Below are 15,208 nucleotides of genomic sequence, written 5' to 3'. Positions count from 1 at the left end.
GAAGACGGCTGGGGCATTATAGAGACCGAAGGGCATCACGCGGTATTCGTATTGACCGTCCCTGGTGTTGAATGCCGTTTTCCACTAGTCTCCCTGACGAATCCGGACATGATTGTACGCCCCCGAAGATGGAGCTTGGTGAAGATCTTCGTGCCTTTTAGGCGGTCAAACAACCCCGAGATGAGAGGCAGGGTGTACTTATTTTTGATGGTAATCTGGTTTAGACCCCTATAGTCTATAAGTATGCAGCAGCTAAAGTGGAATTGTATAACAAATGGTTCACTCCACTAAATGTACAGTATGTATAAAGAGAATAGCAGTGAGTGTTGAAAAGAGGATAAAACATAACCTTTAATGAATATTAAACGAATATGACCATATAAAAATATAAAATTATCACTAGGACCATACTAGCAATGAAATGTCCGCCTAGGATGTAATATATTTGCCTAGGCAACAAATGTAACAGTCTTGAATGAATTAAACAAGAACTAACATCTAGGACATATCTCGCCTGTCAATTATAATGAACCTGTGACAGGACATATAATTCAGAGCTGGCAAACAGTCTAAGGAGGTATATATAATTAAGCTGATGCTAGTGATTCTAGATGAGCGTCCATGCTTAAAAATACAAAAGGAACAGTCTCACCGTGCACGTTCTCAGCTCTCATACGCTCCTCAAGGCAGCTCACTTATTGAGGCATTAGTATCACTATATCCGCCATCCACATGTCACAACACCGCTCCCAACACGTTTCTACGCCTCATTGCTCATCAGGGGAGATGGGGGTGTCTGTTGCCAACCATTTACTGAGGATGGCACCATCCGTAGAAACGCATTGGGAGCGGTGTTTTGACATGTGGATGGCGGATATAGTGATACTAATGCCCCACTAAGTGAGCTGCCTTGAGGAGCGTATGAGAGCTGAGAACGTGCACGGTGAAACTGTTCCTTATGTATTTTTAAACATGGACTCTCATCTAGAATCACTAGCATCAGTTTAATTATATATACAGTACAGACCAAAAGTTTGGACACACCTTCTCATTTAACCCCTTAAGCCCCGAGTGTGGTTTGCACGTTAATGACCAGGCCAATTTTTACAATTCTGACCACTGTCACTTTATGAGGTAATTACTCTGGAATGCTTCAACGGACCCCCCTGATTCTGAGAATGTTTTTTCGTGACATATTGTAATTCATGATTGTGGTAAAATTTCTTCGATATCACTTGCGTTTATTTGTGAAAAAAATGGAAATTTGGCAAAAATTTTGAAAATTTTGCAATTTTCAAAATTTGAATTTTTATGCCCTTAAATCAGAGAGATATGTCACACAAAAGAGTTAATAAATAACATTTCCCACATGTCTACTTTACATCAGCACAATTTTGGAATCAAAATTTTTTTTGTTAGGAAGCTATAAGGGTAAAAAGTTGACCAGCGATTTCTCATTTTTCCAACAAAATTTACAAAACCATTTTTTTAGGGACCACATCACATTTGAAGTCACTTTGAGAGGTCTTTATGACAGAAAATACCCAAAAGTGACACCATTCTAAAAACTGCACCCCTCATGGTGCTCAAAACCACATTCAAGAACTTTATTAACCCTTCAGGTGCTTCACAGGAATTTTTGGAATGTGGAAGAAAAAAATGAACATTTAACTTTTTTCACAAAAATGTTACTTTAGACCCAATTTTTTTTATTTTCACAGGGGTAACAAGAAAAAATGGACCCCAAAATTTGTTGTGCAATTTCCCCTGGGCACCCAGATACCCAATATGTGGGGAAAAAACACTGTTTGGGCGCACGGCAGGGCTCGGAAGGGAAGGAGCGCCATTTGACTTTTTGATTGTAAAATTTGCTTGAATAATTAGCGGACGCCATGTTGTGTTTGGAGAGCCCCTGTGTGCCCAAACATTGGAGCTCCCCCACAGGTGACCCTATTTTGGAAACTAGACCCCCCAAGGCACCTATCTAGATGCATAGTGAGCACTTGGAACCCCCAGGTGCTTCACAAATTGATTCGTAAAAATGAAAAAGTGTTTTTTTTCTTCACTTTTTCATTTTTACGAATCAATTTGTGAAGCACCTAGGGGTTCCAAGTGCTCACTATGCATCTAGATAGGTGCCTTGGGGGGTCTAGTTTCCAAAATGTGGTCACTTGTGGGGGAGCTCCAATGTTTGGGCACACAGGGACTCTCCAAATGCAACATGATATCCGCTAACAAATTGAATGGAAAATCGTCTCAAATTGTTAGCGGACACCATGTTGCGTTTGGAGAGCCCCTGTGTGCCCAAGCATTGGAGCTCCCCCACAAGTGACCCCATTTTGGAAACTAGACCCCCAAGGCACCTATCTAGATGCATAGTGAGCTCTTGGAACCCCCAGGTGCTTCACAAATTGATTCGTAAAAATGAAAAAGTGTTTTTTTTTTCACTTTTTCATTTTTACGAATCAATTTGTGAAGCACCTAGGGGTTCCAAGTGCTCACTATGCATCTAGATAGGTGCCTTGGGGGGGTCTAGTTTCCAAAATGGGGTCACTTGTGGGGGAGCTCCAATGTTTGGGCACACAGGGACTCTCCAAATGCAACATGGTATCCGCTAACAAATTGAATGGAAAATCGGCTCAAATTGTTAGCGGACACCATGTTGCGTTTGGAGAGCCCCTGTGTGCCCAAACTTTGGAGCTCCCCAACAAGTGACCCCATTTTGGAAACTAGACCCCCCAAGGCACCTATCTAGATGCATAGTGAGCACTTGGAACCCCCAGGTGCTTCACAAATTGATTCATAAAAATGAAAAAGTGAAAAAAAAACACTTTTTCATTTTTATGAATTAATTTTTTTTTATAATAATATTTATTGATGGGTACATTATATTTTTATTTTTGGTGGATTATTTTTTTTTTTTATATTTTTGCAATTTTTTTTTTTTTTTCACTTTCTGAAAGTTTATATACTTTATTACTTTGTCCCACTCTGGGACTTTCACTTTTTTTTCTCTGATCGCCTGCATGGCACAGGAATGCAGCACCATCCCTGTGCCATGCAGGCTGTCAGCGCTGCACAGTGAGAAGATTGTTTAGAGATGCACTGCGCATGTCCAAACAATCTTCCTGCTGTCTGGTGACCCGGATGTTGTCATGACGACATCGTGTCGTTATGGCAACACCCGGGAAGCCTTTGCAGACAGCGCTGGAAGCCGGAAGAGGAGGTGAGTATCTGCGATCACCTCCCCTTGCCCCCGCAATGCTGCGATCGACTTCGATCGCAGCATTGCGGGGGTTAATGTGCTGGGAGCGGTGCAGGACCGCTCCCTGCACATAGTATCAGGTGTCAGCTGTGACAATCAGCTGACACCCGGCGGCGATCGCGCCCGCACAGCCTGTGTACGCGCGCGATCGCCATGGCGTACTAATACGGGTCTGGCTCTTAAGTCCCAGGGCACAGACGCGTATTAGTACGTCAAATGTTGTTAAGGGGTTAAAGATTTTTCTGTATTTTCATGACTTTTAAAATTGTACATTCACACTGAAGGAATCAAAACTAAGAATTAACACATGTGGAATTATATACTTAACAAAAAAGTGTGAAACAACTGAAAATATGTCTTATATTTTAGGTTCTTCAAAGTAGCCACCTTTTGCTTTGATGACTGCTTTGCACACTCTTGGCATTCTCTTGATGAGCTTCAAGAGGTAGTCACCAGAAATGGTTTTCACTTCACAGGTGTGCCCTGTCAGGTTTAATAAGTGGGATTTTTAGCCTTATAAATGGGGTTGGGACCATCAGTTGTGTTGTGCAGAAGTCTGGTGGATACACAGCTGATAGTCCTACTGAATAGACTGTTAGAATTTGTATTATGGCAAGAAAAAAGCAGCTAAGTAAAGAAAAACGAGTGGTCATCATTACTTTAAGAAATGAAGGTTAGTCAGTCTGAAAAATTGGGCAAACTTTGAAAGTGTCCCCAAGTGCAGTTGCAAAAACCATCAAGCGCTACAAAGAAACTGGCTCACATGAGGACCGCCCCAGGAAAGGAAGACCAAGAGTCACCTCTGCTTCTGAGGATAAGTTTATCCGAGTCACCAGCCTCAGAAATCGCAGGCTAACAGCAGCTCAGATTAGAAACCAGGTCAATGCCACACAGAGTTCTAGCAGCAGACACATCTCTTCAACAACTGGTAAGAGGAGACTTTGTGCAGCAGGCCTTCATGGTAAAATAGCTGCTAGAAAACCACTGCTAAGGACAGGCAACAAGCAGAAGAGACTTGTTTGGGCTAAAGAACACAAGCAATGGACATTAGACCAGTGGAAATCTGTGCTTTGGTCTGATGAGTCCAAATTTGAGATCTTTGGTTTCAACCACCGTGCCTTTGTGCGACGCAGAAAAGGTGAACGGATGGACTCTACATGCCTGGTTCCCACCGTGAAGCATGGAGGAGGAGGTGTGATGGTGTGGGGGTGCTTTGCTGGTGACACTGTTGGGGATTTATTCAAAATTGAAGGCATACTGAACTAGCATGGCTACCACAGCATCTTGCAGTGGCATGCTATTCCATCCGGTTTGCTTTTAGTTGGACCATCATTTAATTTTCAACAGGACAATGATCCCAAACACACCTCCAGGCTGTGTAAGGGCTATTTGACCAAGAAGGAGAGTGATGGGGTGCTAAGCCAGATGACCTGGCCTCCACAGTCACCAGACCTGAACCCAATCGAGATGGTTTGGGGTGAGCTGGACCGCAGAGTGAAGGCAAAAGGGCTAACAAGTGCTAAGCATCTCTGGGAACTCCTTCAAGATTGTTGGAAGACCATTTCCGGTGACTACCTCTTGAAGCTCATCAAGAGAATGCCAAGAATGTGCAAAGCAGTCATCAAAGCAAAAGATGGCTACTTTGAAGAACCTAGAATATAAGACATATTTTCAGTTGTTTCACACTTTTTTGTTAAGTATATAATTCCACATGTGTTAATTCATAGTTTTGATGCCTTCGGTGTGAATGTACAATTTTCATAGTCATGAAAATACAGAAAAATCGTTTAATGAGAAGTTGTGTCCAAACTTTTGGTCTGAACTGTACCTCCTTAGACTGTTTGCCAGCTCTGAATTATACGTCCTGTCACAGGTTCATTATAATTGACAGGCGAGATATGTCCTAGATGTGAGTTCTTGTTTATTTCATTCAAGACGGTTACATTTGTTGCCTAGGCAAATATATTACATCCTAGGCGGACATTTCATTGCTAGTATGGTCCTAGTGGTAATTTTATATTTTTATATGGTCATATTCGTTTAATATTTATTCATTAAAGGTTATGTTTTATCCTCTTTTCAACACTCACTGCTATTCTCCCTATAGTCTATACAAGGACGAAGCGAGACGTCTATCTTCTTGACGAAGTAGAATCCGGCTCCTGCCGGAGAGGTGGATTTCCGGATAAATCCCCTAGCAAGATTTTCCTCAATGTATTCAGATGTTGCACGGGTCTCGGCCAACGACAAGGGGTAGATTCGCCCGCGAGGAGGTGAAGCACCAGATATTAGGTCGATGGTGCAATCATACGGCCTATGAGGTGGTAGTGTCTCAGCCTCCTTTTTGTCAAAGACGTCCACATAGGACCAGTAGGCTGCCGGCAGGCCAGGTAGGTTAGCCGGCGTAGACGGGGGTTGAGCAGGATGAACCGGAACCAGACAAGACTCATGGCATTCCTGACCCCAACGGAGCACTTCACCAGATCTCCAATTCAGGACGGGCTCATGTCTTTGTAACCAGGGTAGACCAAGCAAGAGGGAGTGAGAGAGACCGGACAGCACATGAAAGGAGATCATCTCCGAGTGCAGCATTCCCACCTAAAGGGTTACAGGCTCAGTGACAAGCAAGATTGTCTCCCGGAGAAGCTTCCTATCAACAGAGGCAACCGCCAATGGTTCAGCCAGACGTACGGTAGGAATCTGGTAATGCTCCACGACGGCCTGTTGAATGAGATTCCCAGCGGCTCCGGAATCCAGGTGGGCTGTCTCGAAGAAGCGAGTCTCACCACTGGAAATGGAAATAGACAGAGTCAAAGACGGAGAGAGTTTACTCTTGCCTAGGACGACCTCTCCGAGCGGTCCTAGACACTGGAGTTTCCCGGCCTCACCGAGCCCTTGGCTCGGTATGTCTCCAGGCGAGACTTGACCATCTTGGTTTGGTCACTTTGCATAGGCTCAGGCGAACATGCCCGGGGAATTGCTTGTTGCGAGGCTGGACTTTGGAATGTTGGAGCGAGACGCGGAAATCTTCTCTCCCGGGTAGTCTCCTTAGCACGTTCCAGAAAATTGGATGTCAATCTGGATAGCTAATGACACCAGGTCGTCCAGGGTGGAAGGGATGTCACGACAGGCTAGCTCATCCTTGATCCGTCTGGAAAGACCCTCCCAAAAGGTGGACACCAGGGACTCATTGTTCCAGGCAAGTTCAGATGCGAGGGTTCGGAAACTTTTGGCATACTGGCCCACAGTGAGACTCCCTTGGCGGAGACGGAGAAGTGAGGAGGCAGTAGAAGATTTTCGTCTGGGCTCATCGAAGACCTTCTTGAAGGCAGCAAGGAAAGCCAGAAGATCGGACACCAGGGGATCCCCTCTTTCCCACACAGGGTTTAGCCACGCTAATGCCTCCTCTGTGAGGTGAGACATGATGAACGCCAGGAGTTCAAAGTGCAGTGTGCACTGATTTAAGAAGCCCCGACATAGGACGTGGTCTCCACCAAAACGTAGAGGCGCAGAGATCCGGGGTCCAAAGCTGGGTGCCACAGCGCCACTCGGTTGAGGTGCCGTCGGAGCGGGTGCCGCTCGGCTAGAGACGGACACAGACGGGGTGGATAGCGTGTTCAGGCAGGAGTTGACAGTCCGCAGATAGGACAGGATAGTTTCCTGTTGGGATCTCTGACGTGAGACCTCCTGGAACAGGTCAGAGAGCGAAGGAGCCTGGGAGCCACCGGATTCCATGGCCTGTGCAAACTGTCACGGATCCGGGTGGTGGAACCTCTGTGCTTCGATGCAAGGAGGGACCAGAGGGGCGTAACTAAGTGCCTACTCGGATCGACCCAGGTCACACGGCGGCTTAGTTGACTCCATGAACCAGGGAGGGACCGGGCAGGTGAACCAGGTGCCACTCTGGGACCGACCTTGTGTGAGAGCAGGTGACTCCCGTGGGTCAGATGACAGAAGCTGACCGGTACAGCAGATGAGCACGGCAGGAAGGCTGATGGGTGGTCCGGGTAGATAGACAGACAGGTACAGCAGATAGCCAGACAGGTGCTCCGGGTTGGCAGGCTAGCGGGCACAGCAGGTTACAGACAGGTGCTCAAGGTAGGCAGGCTGGCGGGCATGGCAGGTGCACCAAGTAGGCAGGCTGGGGGGCACGGCAGGTTACTGGCAGGTGCTCCAGGTAGGCAAGCGCTCCAGGTAGGCAGGCGGGCACGGCAGGTAACTGGCAGGTTACAGGCAGGTGCTCCAGGTAGGCAGGCTGGCGGGCAGGACTGTTAGACAGACTGGCGGGCAGGACTGTAAGACAGACTGGCGGGCAGGACTGACAGGCAGCGGGACCTGAGGGCTGAGGAAAGTGTTAGCACACAAAACAACAACCTTGCACAGGCACCTCCATTTTGGAGGAGGTGTCTTATATAGAAGTCCACCCGCCATTGGCCGGGGACTCTATAGGACGGCGCGCGCAGCCCCTTTAAGAGGGAGGGAGTGCGCGCGCGCCCCAAGCACAGTGCCCGGTAAGCTGCGCGCGGTGCGCGCCACAGCAGCTACAGGGGGGCAGGAAGACGTCGGACCGGGACCGCGGCGGTGAGGGGAACGCCGTCTCTGCCCGGCAGGAGGCAGAGATGTCAATGCTACAGAGCTCTCCAGGTGCTCCCTGTTCTTAGTAATTGCCTTGCTATTTAGGTGAGCTGTCTGGCCTAGATCAGTGCGAGTCAAAGTGTCTGCTCTCTGGTGTGTGTTTGCCTGATTCCTGTGCTGTGAGTTCTGATCTACTGCTGCCTGACCTTTGGACCGTGTAATGACTACTCGTTTGTTTCTGCCTCTTTTCTTCGATCCGCTAGTTCTCTGGTATTCTGACCCCGGACTGTGACCTAACTTACGCTTTTTTCTTTTCCCTTAGTTTACTACGTGCTCTCTTGGTACTGACCCCGTTATGTCTGACTTCTTTTCCTCCGTGAGAAATGACTATCATCACAATGTGAATGGCACAGTACATTTGGGGGCACTTGAATGCCATGGTATATTGGAGGGCAGGTGAATGGCACAGTATATTGGAGGGCATGTATATGGCATGGTAAATGGGAGGGTGTGTGAATGGCATGGTATATTGGGGGGCAGAGGAAGGGCACGGTATATTGGGGGGCAGGGGAATGGCATAGTATATTGGGGGGAGGTGAATGGCACGGTATATTGGGGGGTAGGGGAATGGCATGGTATATTGGGGGGAGGGGAATGGCACAGTATATTGGGGGGCACGTGAATGTATAATAAGGGCAGTCACTTATGAGAGGAGTGGCAGTTGACTCTGGTATTGGCACTCATTGGGGCAAGTAGATGCCACTGACTACTCTGTCTGACACCTCCTGTATAACTCAGCAGGAGCTAAATGAACCACATACAGTGCATTACCTCAGCTAAGGTCACGTAACGGCTTCTGTACAGTTTCCCAATAATTTCCTATCACACAATAATATACAAGAACAAGGAGCTGCCGACCGAGGGCCTGAGGAGAGGGGCCCGGGAAATCAACATGTATAAGGAGAATAAGCCGCCATTGCGCTGCTTCAGTCATCACTGTGCACGGGCCGTTCTAGCGGATAAACAATGCATTACTCAAACATTGCCACACGATGGCGCCAGTGGACGCGCACCACTCCGAGTTGCCAGTCACAAGATGGCGACGCGTCATTGACGTGCGGGTTAGAGGTGAAAGTGCGGCAAGTCATGCTCCTCAGCCTCTCCCGCTGTGTTCTATGCGGAGTCCGAAGAAACCTTTGGGGAAATAGGAACAATGTGGCAATTAAGCGCTGCGTGCTGGGGCAGAGGATCCTGGGAAGCCGGACTGTATTCGATAATGGCCGCCCTCCACTCCTAGAAGAGCTGATTAGGAGCGATGCGTGGACAGGTTATCTTGGGCGTCTGGAAGAGTGGGGGGCAGTGGATGGAGGGGGCGATGTGGCGGGGCCGTGGTCTGAACGGAGTGATCTGGCGGTGGTGAAGCGGCTGCTCCCGGTCCTCCGGGAACTGAGGGGCAAAGAGAAGGAGCTGGAGGAGCTGCAGCAGCTGGCAGGTGGGTACGGCCGCCCCATGGCTGCTACAGTGAAGACCACCCTGTGGTTGGTAGGAGACCATGACCTGCCCTGTATCCAGCGGTCTACAGTCCTGCTGGAAGTGGAGATGAGGGGATCATGCAGAATGCTAATTTATCTGTTCCCTGGGAAATTATGATTTGTAGCGAAGATATTCTCCGAGAATGTAATGTCCCGTAGTATGTCTGTCCAGAATAAACGTCATGTAAAAAATAAATAGCTCCCCCCTCGCTTGCCCCTCTGCTCGCTCCCCCCCTCGCTTGCCCCTCTGCTCGCTCCCCCCCTCGCTTGCCCCTCTGCTCGCTCCCCCCCTCGCTTGCCCCTCTGCTCGCTCCCCCCCTCGCTAGCCCCTCTGCTCGCTCCCCCCCTCGCTAGCCCCTCTGCTCGCTCCCCCCCTCGCTAGCCCCTCTGCTCGCTCCCCCCCTCGCTAGCCCCTCTGCTCGCTCCCCCTCGCTAGCCCCTCTGCTCGCTCCCCCTCGCTAGCTCCTCTGCTCGCTCCCCCTCGCTAGCTCCTCTGCTCGCTCCCCCTCGCTAGCCCCTCTGCTCGCTCCCCCTCTCGCTTGCCCCTCTGCTCGCTCCCCCCCTCGCTTGCCCCTCTGCTCGCTCCCCCCCTCGCTTGCCCCTCTGCTCGCTCCCCCCCTCGCTTGCCCCTCTGCTCGCTCCCCCCCTCGCTTGCCCCTCTGCTCGCTCCCCCCCTCGCTTGCCCCTCTGCTCGCTCCCCCCCTCGCTTGCCCCTCTGCTCGCTCCCCCCCCTCGCTTGCCCCTCTGCTCGCTCCCCCCCCTCGCTTGCCCCTCTGCTCGCTCCCCCCCCTCGCTTGCCCCTCTGCTCGCTCCCCCCCCTCGCTTGCCCCTCTGCTCGCTCCCCCCCCTCGCTTGCCCCTCTGCTCGCTCCCCCCCCTCGCTTGCCCCTCTGCTCGCTCCCCCCCCTCGCTTGCCCCTCTGCTCGCTCCCCCCCCTCGCTTGCCCCTCTGCTCGCTCCCCCCCCTCGCTTGCCCCTCTGCTCGCTCCCCCCCCCTCGCTTGCCCCTCTGCTCGCTCCCCCCCCTCGCTTGCCCCTCTGCTCGCTCCCCCCCCTCGCTTGCCCCTCTGCTCGCTCCCCCCCCTCGCTTGCCCCTCTGCTCGCTCCCCCCCCTCGCTTGCCCCTCTGCTCGCTCCCCCCCCTCGCTTGCCCCTCTGCTCGCTCCCCCCCCTCGCTTGCCCCTCTGCTCGCTCCCCCCCCTCGCTTGCCCCTCTGCTCGCTCCCCCCCCTCGCTTGCCCCTCTGCTCGCTCCCCCCCCTCGCTTGCCCCTCTGCTCGCTCCCCCCCCCTCGCTTGCCCCTCTGCTCGCTCCCCCCCCCCTCGCTTGCCCCTCTGCTCGCTCCCCCCCCCCTCGCTTGCCCCTCTGCTCGCTCCCCCCCCCCTCGCTTGCCCCTCTGCTCGCTCCCCCCCCTCGCTTGCCCCTCTGATCCCGATCCCCCCCGGGCCTTTCCCAGTGAGCCAGGGGTGTCCGTGCTGATGAGGCTGGGAGGGTCCACACATGAAAGGTCATGACATGCTGTGACCTCGCACGCGCAGAGCCACCCAACTCGCTGTGAGTGGTGGACATCAGAAGGTGCGACGAGGGGAGTACAGGGATTCTGAAAAATAGCGACCAGTGGCCACCAATGTGCTGAATCCTCATTCAAGCAAATTACTAAAAATCTGCATTTTGGCAAATGCGATTTTTTTTTTTTTTTTTTTTTTTTTTTTTTTTAATTCAAGTAGAATTGAATTTGATGTATTCGCTCATCTCTCAGTGACCAGGCGATCACAGGTTCCAGTCCTCTGATGAGACTAAATAAAGTAAAAAAATAAGTTATTAAAACATAATAAATTGCATCTCCCACTGTTCACCTATAATAAGTACACATACCATGAAAGTCCCGTCTTTGGTAACATAACACCAATTAACCCGATCAGTAAACGTCGTAGACAGAAAAACAATAGAAGGGCCAAAACTGCGTCCCATCACCCATCAGTCATTATAACACTGCAATAAAAGGTGGTCGTCAGTTGTCACACATGAAACATGCTTTCATATACAGCTCCATTGCCATAAACATGTCACTGCTCTGTGTATAGACACCGGCGGCTGTAACTACGCCCCCCGACACTGACTGACAGCAGCTCAGCATTAGGGATGACACACGATCGCATGCAGCTGCGCTCCAATGCGTGATGTGTTAGAAAGTCACTGCAGAATAGGAGTGGGGGGCTGCCCTGACGTCTAAAGTCTATGGACAATCTGTAAACGGTTAATAAGTGCTATGAACCCCCAAGTGATGGCACTGAGAAATACAACTCATCCCAAAAAAACAAATGAAAAAAAATTGTGTAGTATTAAGGCCAAAAGGGGCTGTGATGCCAAGGGATTAATATATCAGTTTTTTATTGTTCCTGTGTTTCACATTATAGAGGAAAATGAAGATTTAAAATCTCTGGCGACAACAGAAATGGCTTCCTGCGAGGAGGAGATAACCAACCTAAAATACAAGGTGTCGTATGGTTTCATTTCTTTACACTGCAGTCGGGAAGGTTTTACATAGTGGGTGAGATTTATCAAAACTAATACAAATGGCTCCTCATCTTGCAGAGTGCCCAGCGTCTTAAATGGGGCTGTCAGTATATGACTCTGCCAGGGTGTTTTAGCACGTCCTTACTGTCAGGAGCGGGGAGCCGGCTGACAGACGTGCAGACTTTCCATACTGAGGATTTATACAAGTGCTGTGTATACAGTATAGGAAGCACTAGTGATGTCTCCTGCTTCAGTCCCGGCGATCACCGAGTAATGGGAAGGAGAAGGAATTGCTGGAGCCTGACAGACCCAGACGACCGACTCAGACTAGCTCTGCAGTGTAGCGATCATCAACTGTTGGAGCCTAACAGAGCCAGGTCAGCTTTCCATTCTTAATATGCAGGTGCTTCTCAAAAAAATTAAAATATCATTAAAAAAAGTTAAAGGGGTTTTCCACTGTATGAACGACCGGGGTCCCGCACATGGAACCCCCGCCAATCAGCTGTTGTCGGTGCCGCCGGTCGGAAGTGCTCACCTGCAGTGCTTGGTCGTCAAGTTGTAGTGACCGGCGCTTGGTACTGCACATCCGCCTCCCATTCAATTGAATGGGAGGCGGATGTGCAGTACCCCGCAGCGGCCACTACAGATGGACAGCCAGGCACCGCAGGTAAGGACTTCCGGCCGCCGGCACCGACAACAGCTGAGCGGCGGGGGTGCCGTGTGCGGAACCCCGGCCGATCATATATTGATGCCCTTTCCAATGGATAGGGCATCAATGTGAAAGGAGTTGAAAACTCCTTTCATTTATTTTAGTTCTTCAATACAACAAGTGAAACTCATATATTATACAGAGTCATTACAGAGAGAGTGATCTATTTCAAGTGTTTATTTCTATTAATGTTGATGATTATGGCTTACAGCCAATGAAAACACAAAAGTCATTATCTCAGTAAATTAGAATACTTTATAACAACAGCTTGAAAAATATTTTTAAAATCCGTTCCGAAATGTTGGTCTACTGAAATGTATGTTCAGTAAATGCACTCAATACATGGTCGGGGCGCCTTTTGCATCAATTACTGCATCAATGCGGCGTGGCATGGAGGCGATCAGCCTGTGGCACTGCTGAGGTGTTATAGAAGCCCAGCTTGCTTTGATAGCAGCCTTCAGCTCGTCTGCATCGTTGGGTCTGGGGTCTCTCATCTTCCTCTTGACAATATTCCATAGATTCTCTATGGGGTTAAGGTCAGGTGAGTTTGCTGGCCAATCAAGCACAGTGATACTGTTGTTTTTAAACCAGGTATTGGTACTTTTGGCAGTGTGGACAGGCGCCAAGTCCTGCTGGAGAATGAAATTTCCATCTCCATAAAGCTTGTCGGCAGAGGGAAGCATGAAGTCCTCTAAAATTTCCTGGTAGATGGCTGCGCTGACTTTGGTGTTGATAAAACACAGTGGACCTACACCAGCAGGTGACATGGCTCCCCAAACCATCACTGATTGTGGAAACTTCACACTAGACCTCAAGCAGCTTGGACTGTGGCCTCTCCACTCTTCCTCCAGACTCTGGGACCTTGATTTCCAAATGAAATGCAAAATTTACTTTCATCTGAAAACAACACATTGGACCACTCAGCACCAGTCCAGGTTTTTTTCTCCTTGTCCCAGGTAAGACGCTTCTGGCATTGTCTATTGCTCATGAGTGGCTTGACACAAGGAATGCGACACTTGTAGCCCATGTTCTGGATACGTCTGTGTGTGGTGGCTCTTGAAGCAATGACTCCAGCAGCAGTCCACTCCTTGAGAATCTCCCCCAAATTTTTGAATGGCCTTTTCTTAACAATCCTTTCAAGGCTGCAGTTATCCTGGTTGCTTGTGCACCTTTTTCTACTAAACTTTACCCTTCCACTCAACTTTCCATTAATATGCTTGGTTACAGCACTCTGTAAACAGCCAGCTTCTTTAGCAATGACCTTTTGTGGCTTACCCTCCTTGTGGAATGTGTCAATGACTGCCTTCTGGACATCTGTCAAGTCAGCTGTCTTCCCCATGATTGTGGAGCCTACAGAAACAGACTAAGGGACCTTTTAAACATGTAGGAAACCTTTGCAGGTGTTTTTTTGTTTATTATTCTAATTTACTGAGATAATGACTTTGTGTTTTCCTTGGCTGTAAGCCATAATCATCAACATTAACAGAAATAAGCACTTGAAATGGATCACTCTGTTTGTAATGACTCTATATAATATAGGAGTTTCACTTTTTGTATTGAAGAACTGAAATAAGTTAACTTTTTGATATTCTAATTTAGTGAGAAGCACCTGTATGTAACAATACTGTGGTATTGCTGTATATAGTACAAGTATAGTATTTTTTGACCACTAAAATAATAAGAAAAAAGACAAGTTTTGTTATTGCAGTAATCATACTGATGAGGAGGACCAGGTTCATTCAGTTTCACAACACTTGACTTTTTTCCCCTTTTCAAATACACTGTGATAAAATGAATGGTGGTGTTCAAAAGTACAACTTGTCTTGAAAAAAAAAACAAAAACTAACCCTCTTACGTCTACGGACAGAAAAATTCAAATTATGATGTAGAAATATACGGCCCTCCCTGGTTAGGAGATCAGGTGCTCAAGTAGGGTTCCAACCCGTATACAAGCAACTAAGGGACTCGGCACTGAAATTGCAGTAAATTAAATAAATTCTTTTTAATGGCAATCCATATTATTGGACCTTCATCAGAACTGTATGAAAAATATAATAGTGAAGTAATAGTTGCATACATATTTACAAAATTATATCAACAGAAAAAAATCCATAATATAGGATATGGTGATTATATATTCAGTTCATATGATGCTTATTTTGTTTTTTTGAAAAACCGTATTATCTCTTCTTATTTAATGTGTGAAACAGAATTTCTACCAGCAATTTATATAAACAATTTCAGAAAAAAAAACCAAAATACTGTTTTCCAAAAAACAATGAAAAAAAAAGCATCATGTACCGAATGTATAATCACCATATCCTATATTATGTACTTTTTTCTGTTGACATAATTTTGTGTGTGTGTATATATATATATATATATATATATATATATATATATATATATATATATATATATATATATATATATATATATGTACACTACAGACCAAAAGTTTGGACACACCTTCTCATTTAAAGATTTTTCTGTATTTTCATGACTATGAAAATTGTACATTCACACTGAAGGCATCAAAACTATGAATTAACACATGTGGAATTATATACTTAACAAAAAAGAGTGAAACAACTGAAAATGTCTTATATTCTAGGT

General features: G+C 47.9%; 1 protein-coding gene across 1 annotated transcript in view; it reads left to right on the top strand.

The window, feature by feature from the left end:
* Positions 1-8,893: 8,893 nt before the first annotated feature.
* LOC141257774 (peptide chain release factor 1-like, mitochondrial) overlaps positions 8,894-15,208 on the top strand; it is a 67,934-nt gene continuing 61,619 nt past the window's right edge. Inside the window, exons 1-2 of the mRNA XM_073672736.1 lie at positions 8,894-9,332; positions 11,784-11,863. Coding sequence (XP_073528837.1) covers positions 8,987-9,332; positions 11,784-11,863 — 426 coding nt within the window. The 5' untranslated portion in view covers positions 8,894-8,986. The remainder of the gene's footprint in view (positions 9,333-11,783; positions 11,864-15,208) is intronic.

This window comes from Phyllobates terribilis, unplaced genomic scaffold (genome assembly GCF_046119375.1).
Source record: "Phyllobates terribilis strain yellow unplaced genomic scaffold, ASM4611937v1 Scaffold_3__8_contigs__length_932513732, whole genome shotgun sequence".
Classification (NCBI taxonomy): domain Eukaryota; kingdom Metazoa; phylum Chordata; class Amphibia; order Anura; family Dendrobatidae; genus Phyllobates; species Phyllobates terribilis.
This window is presented reverse-complemented; position numbering and strand designations above follow the sequence as displayed.